Source organism: Lepisosteus oculatus, chromosome 15, assembly GCF_040954835.1.
Source record: "Lepisosteus oculatus isolate fLepOcu1 chromosome 15, fLepOcu1.hap2, whole genome shotgun sequence".
Taxonomy (NCBI): Eukaryota; Metazoa; Chordata; class Actinopteri; order Semionotiformes; family Lepisosteidae; genus Lepisosteus; species Lepisosteus oculatus.
The window spans coordinates 24,654,522-24,671,295 of NC_090710.1; the positions used below are offsets into that span (position 1 = coordinate 24,654,522).

At 32.8% G+C, this 16,774-nt stretch overlaps 1 protein-coding gene across 1 annotated transcript in view; it reads left to right on the forward strand.

The window, feature by feature from the left end:
- The window catches only part of LOC102697453 (cholecystokinin receptor-like), a 37,138-nt gene extending 20,575 nt beyond the window's left edge, over positions 1 to 16,563 (forward strand). Inside the window, exons 4-5 of the mRNA XM_006639159.3 lie at positions 2,505 to 2,632; positions 6,384 to 16,563. Of these exons, the coding sequence (XP_006639222.1) occupies positions 2,505 to 2,632; positions 6,384 to 6,913 (658 nt within the window). The 3' untranslated portion in view covers positions 6,914 to 16,563. The remainder of the gene's footprint in view (positions 1 to 2,504; positions 2,633 to 6,383) is intronic.
- Positions 16,564 to 16,774: the final 211 nt, after the last annotated feature.

Sequence of the window (16,774 nt, forward strand, 5' to 3'; positions counted from 1 at the left end):
ATCAAGGTACAATACATAAACAACAACAATTCTCTTATGAATACTTAATTTAAGTTTAAATGCATAATCTAATCATATGATGTCCATTTAAAAACAGTCAAAAAACGTAAAAAACAAAAACAGCCCACCTACCTCCTTTACCTCAGATCTGAAGAATTCTGAAGTTACAATGCAAAGTAAACTTGCCCAAACAAGACAGGGTACTAACAAGCTGAATATTATGTAAGTTTGTTTTTTAGCCAGTTCTTCTTGCTTGTTTTGCTCTCTGTGGAGAAGCTGGCAGGCCTCATTTTGCTTGTGTGGGTGGTTGAGCAGGCAGAGGGAGATTCTTGGAAGCCAGTCATCCCAGATGTGATGTGGGGAGTGAGACGATTCCACAGGTTTCGGCTGGTCGAGTCATAGCTCGTATCTCTGGTGTTTTCATACTTGTACTTGAATCACATTCATGTTAGAAACAATAATTTCATCCATATTAATAAAGCAACATGGAACACACACAATGCAATACATTTTATAGGTAAGCACAACAGTTGAATTTAATTTTAGTATTAGCAATGACATTTTACATTAATACAGTATTAGCTTGTGGCAGATGTATTGGTGGCATACAATAATCTGATTACTTGTAGAAAAGCATCTGAAATACTGTGAAAACCATTTAGATTTTATTAGTAATTTACAGCAATAATTTGTTTAAAACACCGTATATCTATATTGGTGTGATGTGGGAAGATATAAAGGTGTATCCATTTTCAAATATATACTAAAAATAGTATTTGCAGACATAAAAGATGCAGTCATGTACTCAAGGTAAATAATACAGAAATCTTCCACCTACAATTTTGTAGTCAAACATGTTAACAGTACCCACAATACAAGCATAAACAGATGGTTTATGTTACCAATGTCTGTGGAAGGGATACAGCATATGTGCATACCGATGCTTTTTAAAAACTTCTTGTTAAAGGTCTGAGGCATAATAAATCTTATGTAAAGTCATTAATATCAAGTGGATTAACAATGTGGTTATTATATAAATTACATATAAAACACAGCTTAACATAATGCCACATTTCAGGCATATGGCACAGAGTTTCTGTAAAGAATTAACTCTTTACTTAACAGAGTAAGAACAAATTCACGTTTAGAGGGATGGCCTGCCCAAGAAGCTTACATTTCTATAACACAGAAAACAGAACAATAAGAAAGCAATTGAGCATATAGGAGAAAACAATTTAAAATTTAAATTATGTAACAGAATGTGCAGATATCTACAAATTGGTACAAGTAAGAGAAATGTTCTAACTATACAACTGAAAACAGTTGTACTTTATATTAAAAATAAAAATAAAAAGAGAGCAGTGATTGCAAAAGACTGAGAAAGCTAATTAAACAGAAGATATTAACAACAAATTTAATATTATCCCACAAATACAGCAAAACTATTTCTAACCCAAAACCTGCTTGTTCTATGTCAACCGAGCAGCCAAAAGTATTGATGGAAGGAGAAAGAAGTCCTGCCAATTAGTTGGAAGGTGTAGGAGATTTTAGCAGTAGAAATGCTTCACTGCATTTTTTATTTATTCAGGTTTTAATTGCACTGGCCAGCTTGTAGTTAGAACACAGTTCTACTGTAAACTGACAATACTAAATGAAAGGTTCTCCCGAATGCTCCTTGGGGTTTCATCACTGGACAGATGTTTATAGGATGCTGTCTGCTTTAAAGACAGGGTACAAGTTATTTTCACCCACCAGAGATGTATTGTGATGCTTCAGAAAGCACAACTCTTGCTTTAGTCTGTGCACTTCTTCCATTGGATTATGTGCACCGTGATGGCCTTTACTGAATAGAATTGCAACTATTGAAGATAAAAGAATGATACGAACAAAGCTTGTTTATTGCCCGCTTAACCTGCTTCCTGGTATGTTTGTTTCAGGGCATTTTAATGTAATTTATGCCCTTCAGTGTTGGTCTAAATGGATTTGAAATGAATCAAATGCATTTTAATGAAAAGACTCTACAACAGCCTGAGATAATTCACTTTCATATCTGGCAGTAAAAGATTGTTTAAAAAGGATTTGAATTAAATCAAAACGAAAAGGATACCCAAAGTTAATTAAAATTATAAAAGCCTGGTAACGTATAATAGTATCTTTAGGCTTGAAAAATTTTCATTTTATTTTACAGTGTTATAGTATATTCCTTTAATAATGACCTTATTAGAAAGCATACCTGTCCTATGACAAGCATCTGCACAGTGCAATACCTACAGTATATACAGTATATCCTGTTTCCTTTACTACCTTTCAGCAGAAGTTCACCCTGAATTGTAATATTTTTTTACTGAAATAAAGTTAATAGATTATTTCCTATTTTATGATGTTTTCTAGTTTTATGATAATTTTCATAAATCACACACATTGCTGGTAAGAAACGTAAATGAACCTTTTTCACCTTTCCACTGAACCTGCTCTTTCTGTTCTTTCTGTTTCTTGTCTTTCAGGTACCTCTTACTGTTGTTTATTCTTTTCTTTATTCCGGGGATTGTGATGATTATTGCCTATGGACTCATTTCGAGGGAGCTCTACCGTGGAATACAGTTTGAACTTGGCCAGAAAAAGGAAGCAAATGGTGAGGTCCTACTGTAAGAAATCTTGTAGAGAATTCCTAATATTAGAAAAGAAACACTAGAATAAAGTAGACATATCATTGCTGTTTTGTATTGGCACCTGGCCTTATCCATTGGAGCTTCTTAAATACACTTATACCCTGGTATCTGAACCTAATTTATTCCTGAAAATCTGTATCTGAAGGCGGGAGATCGTAAATCGAAAATGAAAATTCCATTATTTCTTAATGGGGAAATTCCACCCTGTTCCCTCAAAAAACACTCTAAGCATATAATACCATACAGACCATTATAGCAAGCTTAGTGAAGAATGCAGTTCTACTCAAATAAGCCAGCTATAGCTATAAAATAATTAATGATATCATATTTACATTTTTCATTCTTTCATAATAGAAAGCTATCCAAGCGATTGCCTAGAATGATGCGCATACTGTTGTTGACTATTACGCTGAAGAATCTTTTTCTCTTTCTTAGGGCCCATAATAAACAGCAACTACAAAACTAACACATAAAAACACTTTGAAAATGAGAACACTAGCTTTCACTGTGCTCGTAAAAAAAGCACTGCTGCCTCACGGTGTCCTTAATCACAAAGCCTTGCGCACGCCTGGAAAAACAGACAGCTGTTCGGTGGCACCGAATTCAACTGTTTGAAGAAGGTTCTCGACCAAAATTGGTCACTTTCAAGCTTCAAAGTTCAAATTAGTGAAATTTTGTTCTTATAACGAATTGCAAGGTACAAATTCTTCATGTTTGGGCGAGCGAAAATTCTTATACAGAATGTTCTTATACCAGGGTATGAATGTACTGTAATCTAAATCACTACAATGATTATGAATAAATATGACTAGTGATGAACATATATGAAACTATTAATGAAATAGCTAATGTAATTCCAGTAGGCAGAGTACATGAAACAGAAGGCAGTTTTCACATAAAAATCATCTTTCTTGTCCATCTGATTAGTTTTTGACTTGTTTCCAGAGGAATGTTTCACTTAATAATTCTGAAGCCTTTGTTGGTTGGTAGCTTTTAAGATTGCAAAAATAATGTCAATATTAGATACATGATGTTTTTTACAGTACACTACAGTGTACATTACAGTACACAATAAGGACTACTAAATAAGTACCACATTAAATACATAACTACATTAGAGTAAGTTATGATTCAAAGGAACAAGTAATAGGTTTATTCCATGCTGAAAAAAAGAAGAAAGAGAACACAGCTTTCGGCAGTGGAGCCTTCTTCAGGTGTGAGACCTGAAGACTTCTTCAGGTCTTCTTCAGCTCACACCTGAAGAAGGCTCCATGGCCGAAACGTTGTGTTCTCTTTCTTCTTTTTTTCAGCATGGAATAAACCTATTACTTGTTCCTTTGCAGCCTACGCATGCTGACGCAGCTACCCACCTGAGTTATGATTCAATGTTTACAGGATAATATTTAAAAAAATGTCAATGAGTGGAGAAAATCTATATTTCTGAAAATCATTGAAAATTGAAAATTTTAAAACAATTTAGCACCTAAATAATAAAATCCAGAGAAAAAAAGTAATTCTTGATTGTGGATCACTGTTGTATGGTCATATCCTGACCATGATCTTGTTGCATATTTTACCTGACACTGTATGGTTTGTATCGGCAAATTTCCATAGGCACTAAAGGTATTCATTATGAAGATACTGTATGTGGTGTTAAAGAAAATAATAGAAGTCTACACTTGTTAAAAAAGATTATATTTAATGTGTCAAAAGCCAGGTGGTGATATTAAGATCTTACACTATTTATTTCAACGTTTAGATAAAGATGCACCAAAACCTCTGCAGATGCTATTTGAAAAGAACACAGAGAAATGTTCCTTATCTGCTCAGAGCTAGTGCAGTTCTGATGATCATTATTTTAAACATACTTTGAGTGTTATTCATGAGCCATACAGTACTATTCTATTGTGATAGGGGCTGTTACTCCTTTTTTCTTCAATTTAAAAATGTGATTTTAAAATAATTATTTTTTATTTTGCATTGGTTAAACCCACCAATTTGGATTTAGAGAAAAAGGCAATATGTCTTGCAAAGCCATTAGATATATGACTATTGCTGTTTATTCCCCTTAAACTTATTTTTACTACCAAGATTTGGGATGCATTATGTTTAACTACTAAGATGAAACACTGCAATATATTTATATGATGCAGTTGAATAAAAAAATACTTTTTTACACAACAATTTCACAACATTTATGAATGTTTCAAGCATTTTAACTTTTGAAATGTTAGAATCTTTATTAATTTATTTATTCTGAAATGTAAAATATTTATTTGCATGCAAAGAACATCAAAGAATTCAAAAATGTCTGTTAGCAGCTGTTATGAAACGTGACAATCTGCACTATTGCAAGCACTTTGTGATTTATTCCTATCATGGTAATCACACATTCTAAAGAAAGCTGCTCAGAATAGTTAAATATTTAAAACAAAGCAAGGTCAGAAAGGATATATACATGCTATGATAACAGATTTTTAAAAAAAATAACACTTAATACCTTATACAGCATGTACAGGAGAAAGTAAACTGAGAAACAGCCTTTTGTTTCTCAGTATGTATGGGGAAAAGTATCGTATAGAGCTTTTAAAAAATGACGCAGATACTGATTACTTAAACTCTGTTTGAACATGTATTCATTTTATTTTGTGTTTATACCTCATGTGCCAAAGAGGAATGGAACAATGCTCAGGTGTACTTCATGGTCCAATAATTTACGTTTCAATTTTGAATTATGACATTTCTATTTCCTCTACAATATGATTGCTTGACATTTTCAGATATTTCTTCATCGAATTAATCATCAGTACATCTCATGGAAGCTCTCAGACATTTTTAGAACACAATTTCAATTGCATTATTTGTTGATGGCCAGTCGGGTCCTGACTGCATGTCAACACGATGAAAACCACCACTGAGACTGTGTGAACTGAATTCACAGACAGAACATGCCAGGACTGCTCAGGGCTCCTGAACAAGAAGTGCTGCCAAATTTTTAATTAAAAATTATGATATAATTTTTAATATATAAAAAACTGAGATATCAGAAAAAAAATCCTATATTTTTCCCAAACATATTAAGACACTAATCAGAAACGATCGCAGTTTGATGTAGTCAAGCAGTCCCTCATAATGTCTTAGTAGAATTAATTAGTTTTTTTTTAATCAGAGTAGAATATATATATCAATTCCAGTTCCAGATTCCAGTGTGCTATCTCTGTGGAGTTTGTATTTTCTCCCCATGTTTGTGCTGTTTTTGTCCGGGTGCTTTGGTTTCCTCCCACAGTTCAGAGACATGCTAGTAGGTTAATTGGCTTCTGTGAATTTGGCCCTGTTTTGAGTATGTGCATGTTTTTTGTGTGCCTTGTGGTGACTGGTGTCCCATCCAGTGCCTTAAGCCCGTTGCTTGATGAGATACATGTAGGCTCTGGCCTCCTCATGACCCTGAATTGAATAAAGCAATTAGAAAATGGATGGATGCTTAAAAGAAGTTCTATGCTGAAAAAGAAAATATCCTTTCTCTATTACAGTATATTAGAACACCAACTCTTATGGAAGTGGTATCTTAAAATACTTTACATTACATTTTCAATACTAAAGTTAAAATCTTGAAACTGATAATACCATGCAAGTTTATCTGTCACTTCTACAGAAATATGTGAAAACTCTGTTAATGTTGTACTTATGGCTTCCTTCCCTCATTTCTTCTTTTAGCACAAAAGAATGGTCTGAATGGTCTTGGAAGTGCCTCTCCCAGTTGTGATGAGGGGGACGGCTGTTACATCCAGGTGTCAAAACGCCCCAACACAATGGAGATGTCCACTCTGACGCCTTGTGGTGGGACAAAGCTGGACCGCCCACGTAGCAATACCTCAGAAGCCAAGCTAATGGCCAAGAAGCGCGTCATTCGCATGCTGATCGTCATCGTGGCCATGTTTTTTGTCTGCTGGATGCCACTCTACTCAGTCAATACATGGAAGGCCTTTGATCATCAATCAGCTAGCAACGCGCTTTCAGGAGCGCCCATTTCTTTTATCCACTTGCTGAGTTACACCTCAGCTTGCGTCAACCCCATCATCTACTGCTTCATGAACAAGCGTTTCCGCAAAGCCTTTTTAGCTACTTTTGCTTGCTGCTGGAAGCCCTGTAGGCGACTGAGAGAGTCCGAAGATGACATAGTAGCTACTGGAGCCTCACTTTCCAAGTTTAGTTATACAACTGTCAGTACCCTGGGCCCCTCCTGATCTGAGAGACTCCAGTTTACCACATCAAGAGGGATACTAGCAGTATTCCATCCTTATTTATTGGATTTTTCTTGATTTGCTTTCACCTCTTTTTCCATTGACATGTTGTTGTTGTGCATGTTTAAATTTTTGATTTTATGTCACTGTACTTGTTGTCATGCCCTGATTAACTGGGGACAGTTGTTGGTGCATTAATCTTTAAATCTGTGAGGATTTTAAGAAGAACAAAAATGACCTCACTTGCATTTTAACTGACCAGGTAGAAAACCAGTAGGACAGGTTGTTTTCATAGACAAACTGAATGAGTATTACATTTCCCCCCTTTTAGCTGTAGGCCGTTAAATATCCTGATCTTCAACATTGGAATTAAAAAATCCAGAACTAAGCAAAGGGATACATGATAGAATTAATTTCAAGCTAATAAATGTCAAATTATCACTAGAGAAAATGTATTCAAATTTTACAGTAGGTCTGAGCTGCAAAAATCTATCGGTTAAACTCGAGACATGTGGTTATATGCCTGGTTTGTAAACAACTCCCCAGTATGTGCCCACTTTCCTCACTTGCAGTAATTTAAAAGAAATTAGTTTACTTTCCTTTTTTACATTTATCTCAAGTGGGTATTGGAGGAGTGGCAGGTGACAGAATCTCTGATTTTTCTCTAATTCCTTTCTAGTTCTGGCTACAAATGGTACAGCATTGTTGCATTCTAATGTCTTCATGACCAATTATTATTTCGTACATTTATTAATGTTGGGATCACGGAGGTAAGCTGTATTAAATTATTCCACCCTCAGCTTCAGACGAGTACAACACTGTCAATTTGTAGTACTTCGATTTCCTCATGCTTTTATATTTCTTTTGATGCACTGCTAATCAGTGAAACTATGATACGTTGTCTAGGAAAGGGCCCTTTCCTTGTTTCTTCAGTTTTCCTTTGTCTTCAATGGTTAAAAATGGGCTATTGTTGATGAAACTAATAACTGATGTCAGCATTTACACTTTTTTAAAATGAGAAGCATTGTCCTGTATTACACTCCACTTATAAATTAAACTGCATTTTGTTACAGAGAGTTTGTAACAGAAAACATTTTGATCCATAACTGAAGGCTACAAAAGAGTGTCAATTATTTTAAAACTTAGAATGATAGTGAATATTGTGAGTTTAATTGATTCGCAGTTCCAATTTTTGTCTGACATTATAGTTTGTAAATAAATATTTCTGATTAATTGAAGTCACTGAACCACAAACTTTGAAAATGTGAAATAATTCTAAATTGCATCACTAAACTGTAGCCTCAGAAAAAACATGAACTTATTGCTGTTGTTTTTGTAAAACAAATAATTTGTTTGTGGAACAAATTAATTAATGTTTAGAATAAAATTAAAAAAACAGAAGTTAGAAGTACTATAGCAAAGAAGCATAAAACAGTAGTGTTCTAGTTATCAATAAAAACAAAAGCTTTTTTGTAATTTCTGTATAATTGTTAGTGAAACAATTGAAAGTATGGGAGTTCAATGTGAACTTCAGTAATAGGAAAAACATGCAAAATATTTTCAGTTTTAAAGTATTATTCTAGTGCTTAAAAATCATTTTCTTTATAGTTGAATAGCATTATCTACTTGTTGTTGTACAGATACAGTGCTAAACACAGGTATCCTTGTGTTTTAATACCAATTGTATTTTTTTCCTACTTTTATCAATGTATTAGTATGTAAAATATGAAATAAAGTCTCCCAGGAAAGCAATAGCATATTGTTTAAATGTAAAAATAATGCTTACTAATTTGAAGAGTCTTGGTTAAAGAACATTGAGAATTTATTTAGTTTCCATGAGTGTTAAAATCGGTCAGAAAGTCAGAAAAAAAAACAACGGTTTTCATTCATATATGGTTTTTAGTGGAGAATTGAATCTGTAAATTGGGCATTCCAAAGATAAATGATATCATCATACTGGTACTGTGTCAACAAAATGAAAAGTGCCATATGTTTAATGTGAGAAGGTATGTTTTTTTTTAGAATAATTATTTTCACATACAGAACATTCATTAAAGAAGAAAGAAAATGCATTTATGTACAGCAAAACAAGAAAGCCCCCAAATCATCAGGTGTCCAAATCTCTTATATTTATTTCAATATTTGTACATATATTTTTTTAATTATATACCTCAGAACAAGGTATGAAGAAATTAAATTCAAAAGCATAATTCCCTCCTTCCCTTTCAAATTCTATAGATAACACAGAAGCCTTAGTAATCTATATGTTGCATAGATTTTCCCAACTTTTTCATGATTTTCTAAAAATCTATATTCACAATTTTAAAATAAAAGTTTGAAGAAATGTTTCCATTTAGTTTGGAGAAAAAAAAAGTGTTGATGTCTTTTTCAGTGAATGCCGAACCCATTTCCTCCAAATTTAAGTGTACATGTTCTCTTCCCCGTTGAAGGTCATAAAATACAAATGTCAAAACTGATGTGTTTATCTGAACTGATAAATAGTAATTTTAACTAACAACCATAAATTGAGAAATCTTCAGTTTGATTTTATTTGCCTTTTTATTTAAAAAGACGTTTTAAAACACAGTGTAAAACGAGCCGGTAATGTTGGCTCAAGATATGTATGTATTAAAATCAACACAGATTATATTATTTTCATGACAGTGACTAGACACTTTTGATCAAGAAGCATATTTTGATGCTGTCTTCTAAGTTTTGAGGGTAAATTACTTTATACCTTTGGCTGCACACTGATATTGGTTTCCCAACACTTATTATTACTTTTTTTCTTTTCCACATTTACTTCAACTTCTCTTATGATATCACCACCATTGCAGGAGTCTGATATGTATTAATCAAAAGATCAACATTAATTTTAGTGCAATATAAAAAGCCTCACCACCAATGTACGCACGTAACTGATTTGTGCACAAAAGAGAACATTTCTACTGCTTTATTTGTGCCAGCTAATGATAAAATCCAGGAGGATTATTTTCTGGCTATTAATATACTAAACATTTATATTTAAAATGAGATTTTAAAGTGATTATACAAACTGTATATTAGTTTTATGTTTGAATATTTATTTTATGTTTGAAAATGTTTATCTAGTCTGAAAACACCAAATGAGGGACTAGTGGCCAGCATAAATTTGTTCATCTTCCTTCACTGGGATACCTACAGTACATTACCAATATCCTTACATCCCTGAACAGCCAGCCAGCTCTACTTTACAAATGCTCTATGCATTTTGATGTTTAAAGGCACACCAGTGTGCTCACATTTAATAGGGAAGCCGTGTGTCTGCGATCATTTGGAGAAGATTTGATTCGTCTAATATGTTGATTAAAACAGACTAAAACTTGTTACTGTCTATACAGTACAGTAAATATCTTTTAACATTTCTTCTAATTTATACGATAATAGAATATTGTGTAAAAAAGAATGACAATATAACACTTATTAATATACAATCTTTTTAAATTACAATAAAAGAGCCTTGGCAGTAAAGAATCATATCTGAGCCACTGTTTAGATCTTGGGAAGAAATTCCCAGTAAACCCTTTGAAATAAGTAAAAAAGATTTGCCTTCTTTTCAAAGAAAGTAATGGATTTCATATGCAAATACATTTTATTAATTTATCACTCCATAGACAGTCTAAACACATATTTCTTCTCTGATTGTACAGTTATAATTTTGTTTTTTCCATAGAACTTACGATATAAATCTTACAATTTCTTCTATCATACTGTATATATACTTATGTCTATTAAGGAATGCATATATTCCTAATTGGTGGGTAAAGTTAAAATTCAGACTACACGGATATACCTTTTATCCTGACCCTTGGTCATTTTTTAGGATAAGTAGATATTAATGGTTTAAGATTTATTATACTGCACATCACTACCTTACCCATCGTGATTGGGTCTCTTCCTGATTCTATTAGCGTGCTCATATAAAGAAATAATTATTGCTTTGCTGGCAGTATGAACATCTCTTCAATGTTGCTTCTATTGCAAAAAGTAACCCCCATAAATTATGTAGCAGCAGTTTTCAGAACTAGAAACCATTTATCAGAAACAAAGCCTTTGTTCTAATGAAATATGGATTATGTCCATTTTTGGAAACTACATTAAAATTTGAAGATAAAAGACCATTAAATATTATATGTATATTCAACCTCTCTAATGGACACATGCAAAAATGTTGACAGAAGCTGTTACTGCTATGTTCTTATAATCAAAATCATTTACAGGAAAATCCCGCAGAGTTGTCATGACATGATTGACCAGTCACCACTACAAATATGGTACACAATGGTACTTCTTCCCTTGATTTTTATATCATTTAAAACGTTTTTAAAAATCCACTTTCTCTTAAATTAGAGGTGTGTATCATTATATACTGTATCAGAGCTAAGAACTCTAGAAACCTATGACAAGAAGCTTAGCATTTTTTGATAGGAAAGACTGATTTGTTCCCATTTATGTGCTGTCTAAATATTTCACGTGTACTTAACATGTGAATGTGTAATACCGCACTGGTAGAGCACAGAAGCAAAAAAAGTTTTTTTCAAGTGTGTTGGCATCCTTCATATCTAACATTATTTTTTAATCAGATGTTTTGCACATATTTCTTTTGAAATGAATTATTTTGCAGCCCTGTCAGCAGCAAACAACAAAATTACAACAGAAAGACACTAACATTTGGAATTGGTTTCACAATTTACTTTGAAAGAATGATGATTAAAAACAAAGATAAGGAAATTTTGGTTTCGTCAAGGGCATGCTGTAAATCTCAAGTTACATTATTTCATTGCAAATTATCTCTGATGTAGTCAGTATAGATGAAATTTGTAAGAACAATCTGAAGTCAGCTGGCATTGAAGTTCACAGGAAATCTGTCGAGAGTTAGTTTTTTCTGGGGAATGACTAGATTGCCATATGTAAATACCACTCAGCCACTGTTTAACAACCACTTACTGTTGCAAGCTTCTGAATCCGGATGACATTTGCAAACCATTTATATTTGTTTGGGACTGAACTGTTTTTATTTTCTGATTCTTTTGGGAATTTATCTCAGTACTGCTACTCACATGTTAGTAATATGCAAATATTAAAATTAGTAGAAAGGGTTTTAAGTGAAAACACTTAGCTGATTTGGTCTAAAACTTATCTAAATTTATACTTTTGGAATATACAGAAAATGCAACAACTCCTTCTGCCTCATACAAGTAACTGCATTCTCTGAGGGAGGAAATAACTTTTATTCGGTTTTTATCCATTTCATTCATGGAGTCATTGATTAATTGTTGTTTTATTCTTATATCTGGAGCTGCAAATTATTAGTCAGCTTGGCAGACTGCCACAGCTGTATAAACAGCACAGGAGAGACAATGTGCAATTACCCACTGAAATATATAGTGTTGAGCTACAGTATCTGTCTCTTTTCAACTTTACCTGATAACAAGGTGCCCAACAAGTTACAGTCTGCTGCTACATGGTGTGCTGATGATATCCTAACTATATACTTTCCCAGTGTTGCCATTTTGCTTAATCACAGAGATAGTTGTTATTAACATAGCCCATACATTATGCAAAGTTAAAATTTCTTCATTAGAGGACCTTTGACGTGCTCTAAATAGACCATTAGTCATTGAATCATTTGGAAATACCTACTGTATTAGTTATATGCCAGACTATAGTTTGTTTGTAAAACTGAGAATAGAGCTGCCTATCTTGTGTGAACCAGATTAGATTGGCGATTTGACAAGCAGTTACATTTTGGTCATTGCACTGAAATCCAAGCAAAGACGTGAGGAAAAAATGCAGTTGCTTGAATACCTTATTACTAACTTGTTATTATTACTAACAGTAGCCATGATGATAAACACAAATAATGTTGCTTTCTCAATGATCTCCATTGGCAGAAATGATGCATTTGTTAACATAAGTGTTTCTGACACCAGAGTCTTTGTATGAATCTGCTACAGGTCTTTTGGCACTGTTACAGGAAGTGTCTCTCTTTGCTTGCACAGCACATTAAAGTTGGCAATGTAACCGGATCAGGAGCAGTGAAGTGAATAAAAAAGGCTGGGCTATGGCGCCAGAATGTCACAATGCACAACGCGCTGCTTTGACCTTCATATGCATTAAGGTTACAGAAATCATGTCTCATTACAACAAAAAGGAAAATGTGAAACAGTTAAAAAAGCGGGACACTTAAATGAAAGGAAAACATTAATGGGAAGGTCTGGTGTCTGCTCTTAGTCTAGGATCTATTTCCCTTTAGTTACTGATCTTCTTTTACACAGACTTTTCCTATTCCTTTCTTTGTGAAGACATCCAAAAAGCACTTCGTTTTTCATTGCAGTTGAAAATTAAACAAAATATTGCTAGCACTTTCAGATTTCAAGGATTCTACTTGTTTTATGACCTTTCTGACATGTGTTATTTGTCAGGAGTTCCTATGCTTGTGTTGGCACTTTCTCTTGACCGCACGTTATTAAGACACATGCACGCACACAAAAAAAAAAACTACATTAAATTAAATTGTAAATAGCAGCCATTAAAAGACAAAAATAATGTGATTTTATTGAAATTTGTAAATGAAATGTAGTTAGAATTGTTTTCTGCACATGAAAAAGTTACTTCTTTTAAGTGAATTTACTATTTTCGTAGTATATACAGTGTATATATATCATGCCACAACGCCAGATTACAGAAGCTGAAAGCTATTGAACAATATTTTTGTCAATACCGGCTCACCTTGTTGAGAAAGTTGGTGATGTAATGAATTATCCTGGTATGATAAGTTGATATACTATAAATAAGTCTATTATTGTTTTCAATGTAAAGTTGGATTTTGTTTTGTTTTTTAATATTCTCAGCCGTTTGTTGCACTTACAGAATTAGACTCATTCAAAAATATGTAATTTTTATCGTTTCCCTTCTTGGTGCAAATATTAAAAACATATAATTTAAATCCATATTCTTTTTTAATAGTCAACAATATCTGTCACGTGCAAGTACAGTATATGAATTTTGTCAAAATTGAAACTTTCCACTGTTTTGTAAATATTTCTAAATTATACTGTCTTCTGACAGGAAGATTTAATTTTATTGCAACATAATCTTGTCAAATATAAAGAGTGCTATATAAACAGTAGATATTCTAGAAAACACATTTGTGTATTGTAGCTTTGATTGTGCACGTAAAAGTGATCATTAAGAAAAAGATGAGCAGAAAAATTAAATGAAGAACGCTCTTGGGATGTGATCAGGAGTAAAAAATTTTTTAGCATAATTTAGGCACATAAACTGTGATGCTTCATGAAGATATTACTCATTATTTTCAAAGATACAAAGTGTGTTTTATATACAGTAAGAAGAAAAAGAGGTCATTTCCAGAGACTGCATTGTATCCCATATAAAAAGGATAAAAGAAGAAATGTTTACTCTGTTTAATGACACACTTCATATCGTATGGTTTCGTTTTACATACAATGCAAACTTCAAACTTCAGGACTGGTCATACAGTACTCATTCTCAGTATTCATTGACCTAGAAATTGACATGGAAAAAGTACACTGTAGTAACTACTGAGGTATTTTCTCATGTGTTTATTAAAAGAGCAATGAGTGTGAGGTTTTAATATTAGGTTTAAAACTTTGGGTTAGGGTGCTAACAAGTTAAATCATATCCATGAACCTGATTGTATTGTGATTGTGGTTCAGAACTTCTTACTGGGAATACATTTTCATCTCTACCATTCACTTCCTACTAACCGATGAAGACAGGACAATACTTACGTGTCTTTAGAAGCTATGTGTTAATATCTGAAATGAGTACAGTGATGTCATCAGATGTTGCTCTGATTTCAAAATACTGCATCTGGAAAAGGAACTACATTACAGACAAATACCTATTATAGTCATAAGCATTTTATGTACTGTAGTTTGACTATATAGATAATCTAAATAAAATAAACTGAGTCACATCAAATAATCTCTAATACTATACATACATGAATAATATCATAATATTTGTGATTGTTGTTTTTTTTCCTATTGTTTTCTGATACTGTATTTATACCAGAGAAAGTGAAATAGTCCTGGAATATATGCAAAAACTTTGTACACTGAGTGCTAGTAACATCTGTTTCCTTATAAAAAATAAATGAAAAACGAGAATATCTTTCATGGGAATATGTAGGTAGGAAAATATTATGACACTTAATGCAATATCAAACCATGATAGTGAACCATGATTAATTTTGAGCTTGCATTGCATTAAAAGTGAATTTATTTTTAAAAGTACTGGGCTAATTCCCAGTTGCATTATGCTATAATTTTAAAAGTGAAGATCTGCATCTGTCATCTTTTAATAATCAGTCAGTTTTTAAGCATTACCTGAATATACCCATATCTGCAACTTTTCATACAGTGGATTCACTTACAATATTTGTGTTATGTTCCATTTCTGTTTCAACCTGTGTGAATTTTACGTAATGAATCCTGTGAAGTCTATATATGGTCAACTATCCGATTTTTTCGTAGAATTTATAGAAGATTTGTGTTTTAGAAATGTATACAGATGGTCAATATACTATACAGTACAGTATACTTGTTAACATTCCTGTTTCCACAGGAAAAACAACAACCTTTTACGTCTTATGCATGCTTCTGCCTAAAGTTGTAGTGTGACTATATAGTTCTGCAGTATTAGGTTACTGAATTAATCATCATCATCATCATCATCTTTGTAAAGCTTGTATTTTCCGAAACAGGAATATTTTGCTTTTGTAATTATGGTGTCCGATATTTCTGAATATTGTGATGTAGTTGAAATCAAGCACTACACATTTTACAGATTCAAATCAAGGTAATGTTTCAGGTCCTTTGATTTGAAAGATGCTATTTGGCCGCACAACCCATAATCTGAGTCAGTTTGGGAAGATTATCTGTTTTTACATCTCAGAATACTGATTACATTTTAAAAAAATGAAAAAAGGCTACAGTAAGTTCACATTTTTTATCCTGTGGTAAACAGGTCCTCGATTTTCATTTCTTTTTTCATTACAGTATTTTTGTCACCTATAAATATATGAACAACAAGAAGATGTTTCATAAAATGAAAAATCATTTGATTAGACTTTTCTACCCACAATAAATATAAATACATAGATAAATGTCAATCTTAAATATCAATCTATACATACAGTATATGCTATAAAGATATTCAAAGAGGTAATATGAAAGAGTAATTGAACAAATTGAACAAAAAGTCTACTAAAAAAAGTGAGACTTAATCAGTGGGGGTGACTTTCAGCACAGCATGCTGTTTACAGTATGTCTTTCTTCATTTCAATTCAATTATGGCACCCAAAATAAGTAAACTCCTTGTAACAAGAGTGATTCAGTAATACTTATCTATAGAATGAACTGTACATCAGGTAGATTTAACTAATGTCATATGTTTGTGTTTTTATCCACTGTTCGTACAGTGTATTGTTAACAAGGAGCTTGTTACTGCTTTTGTAACACATCGAGTATATACTGTATGTTGATATGTTCAGTAGTGGATGTTAAATGAGCCATGTGCAATGTTGTAAGCCTGAAGCAAAATAAAGTGTTTTATCATCTCCTGTATACCAGACTGTAATTCTGTATTGTACAAATCAAAAGTTAAAATGTATTCTGTGGTCAAGGCAGACTTTCTTAGATGAATGTCCAAAGTAGAACAGAATAGTGTATAGAAGGTTCCAGACCTTTGGATTACAATTTTGTGGGAGCATCGAGGTATAGGTTTTTCATAATGAAGAAAGTTAAAAAAGAATGGAACACAGAAGACCTCTGATCA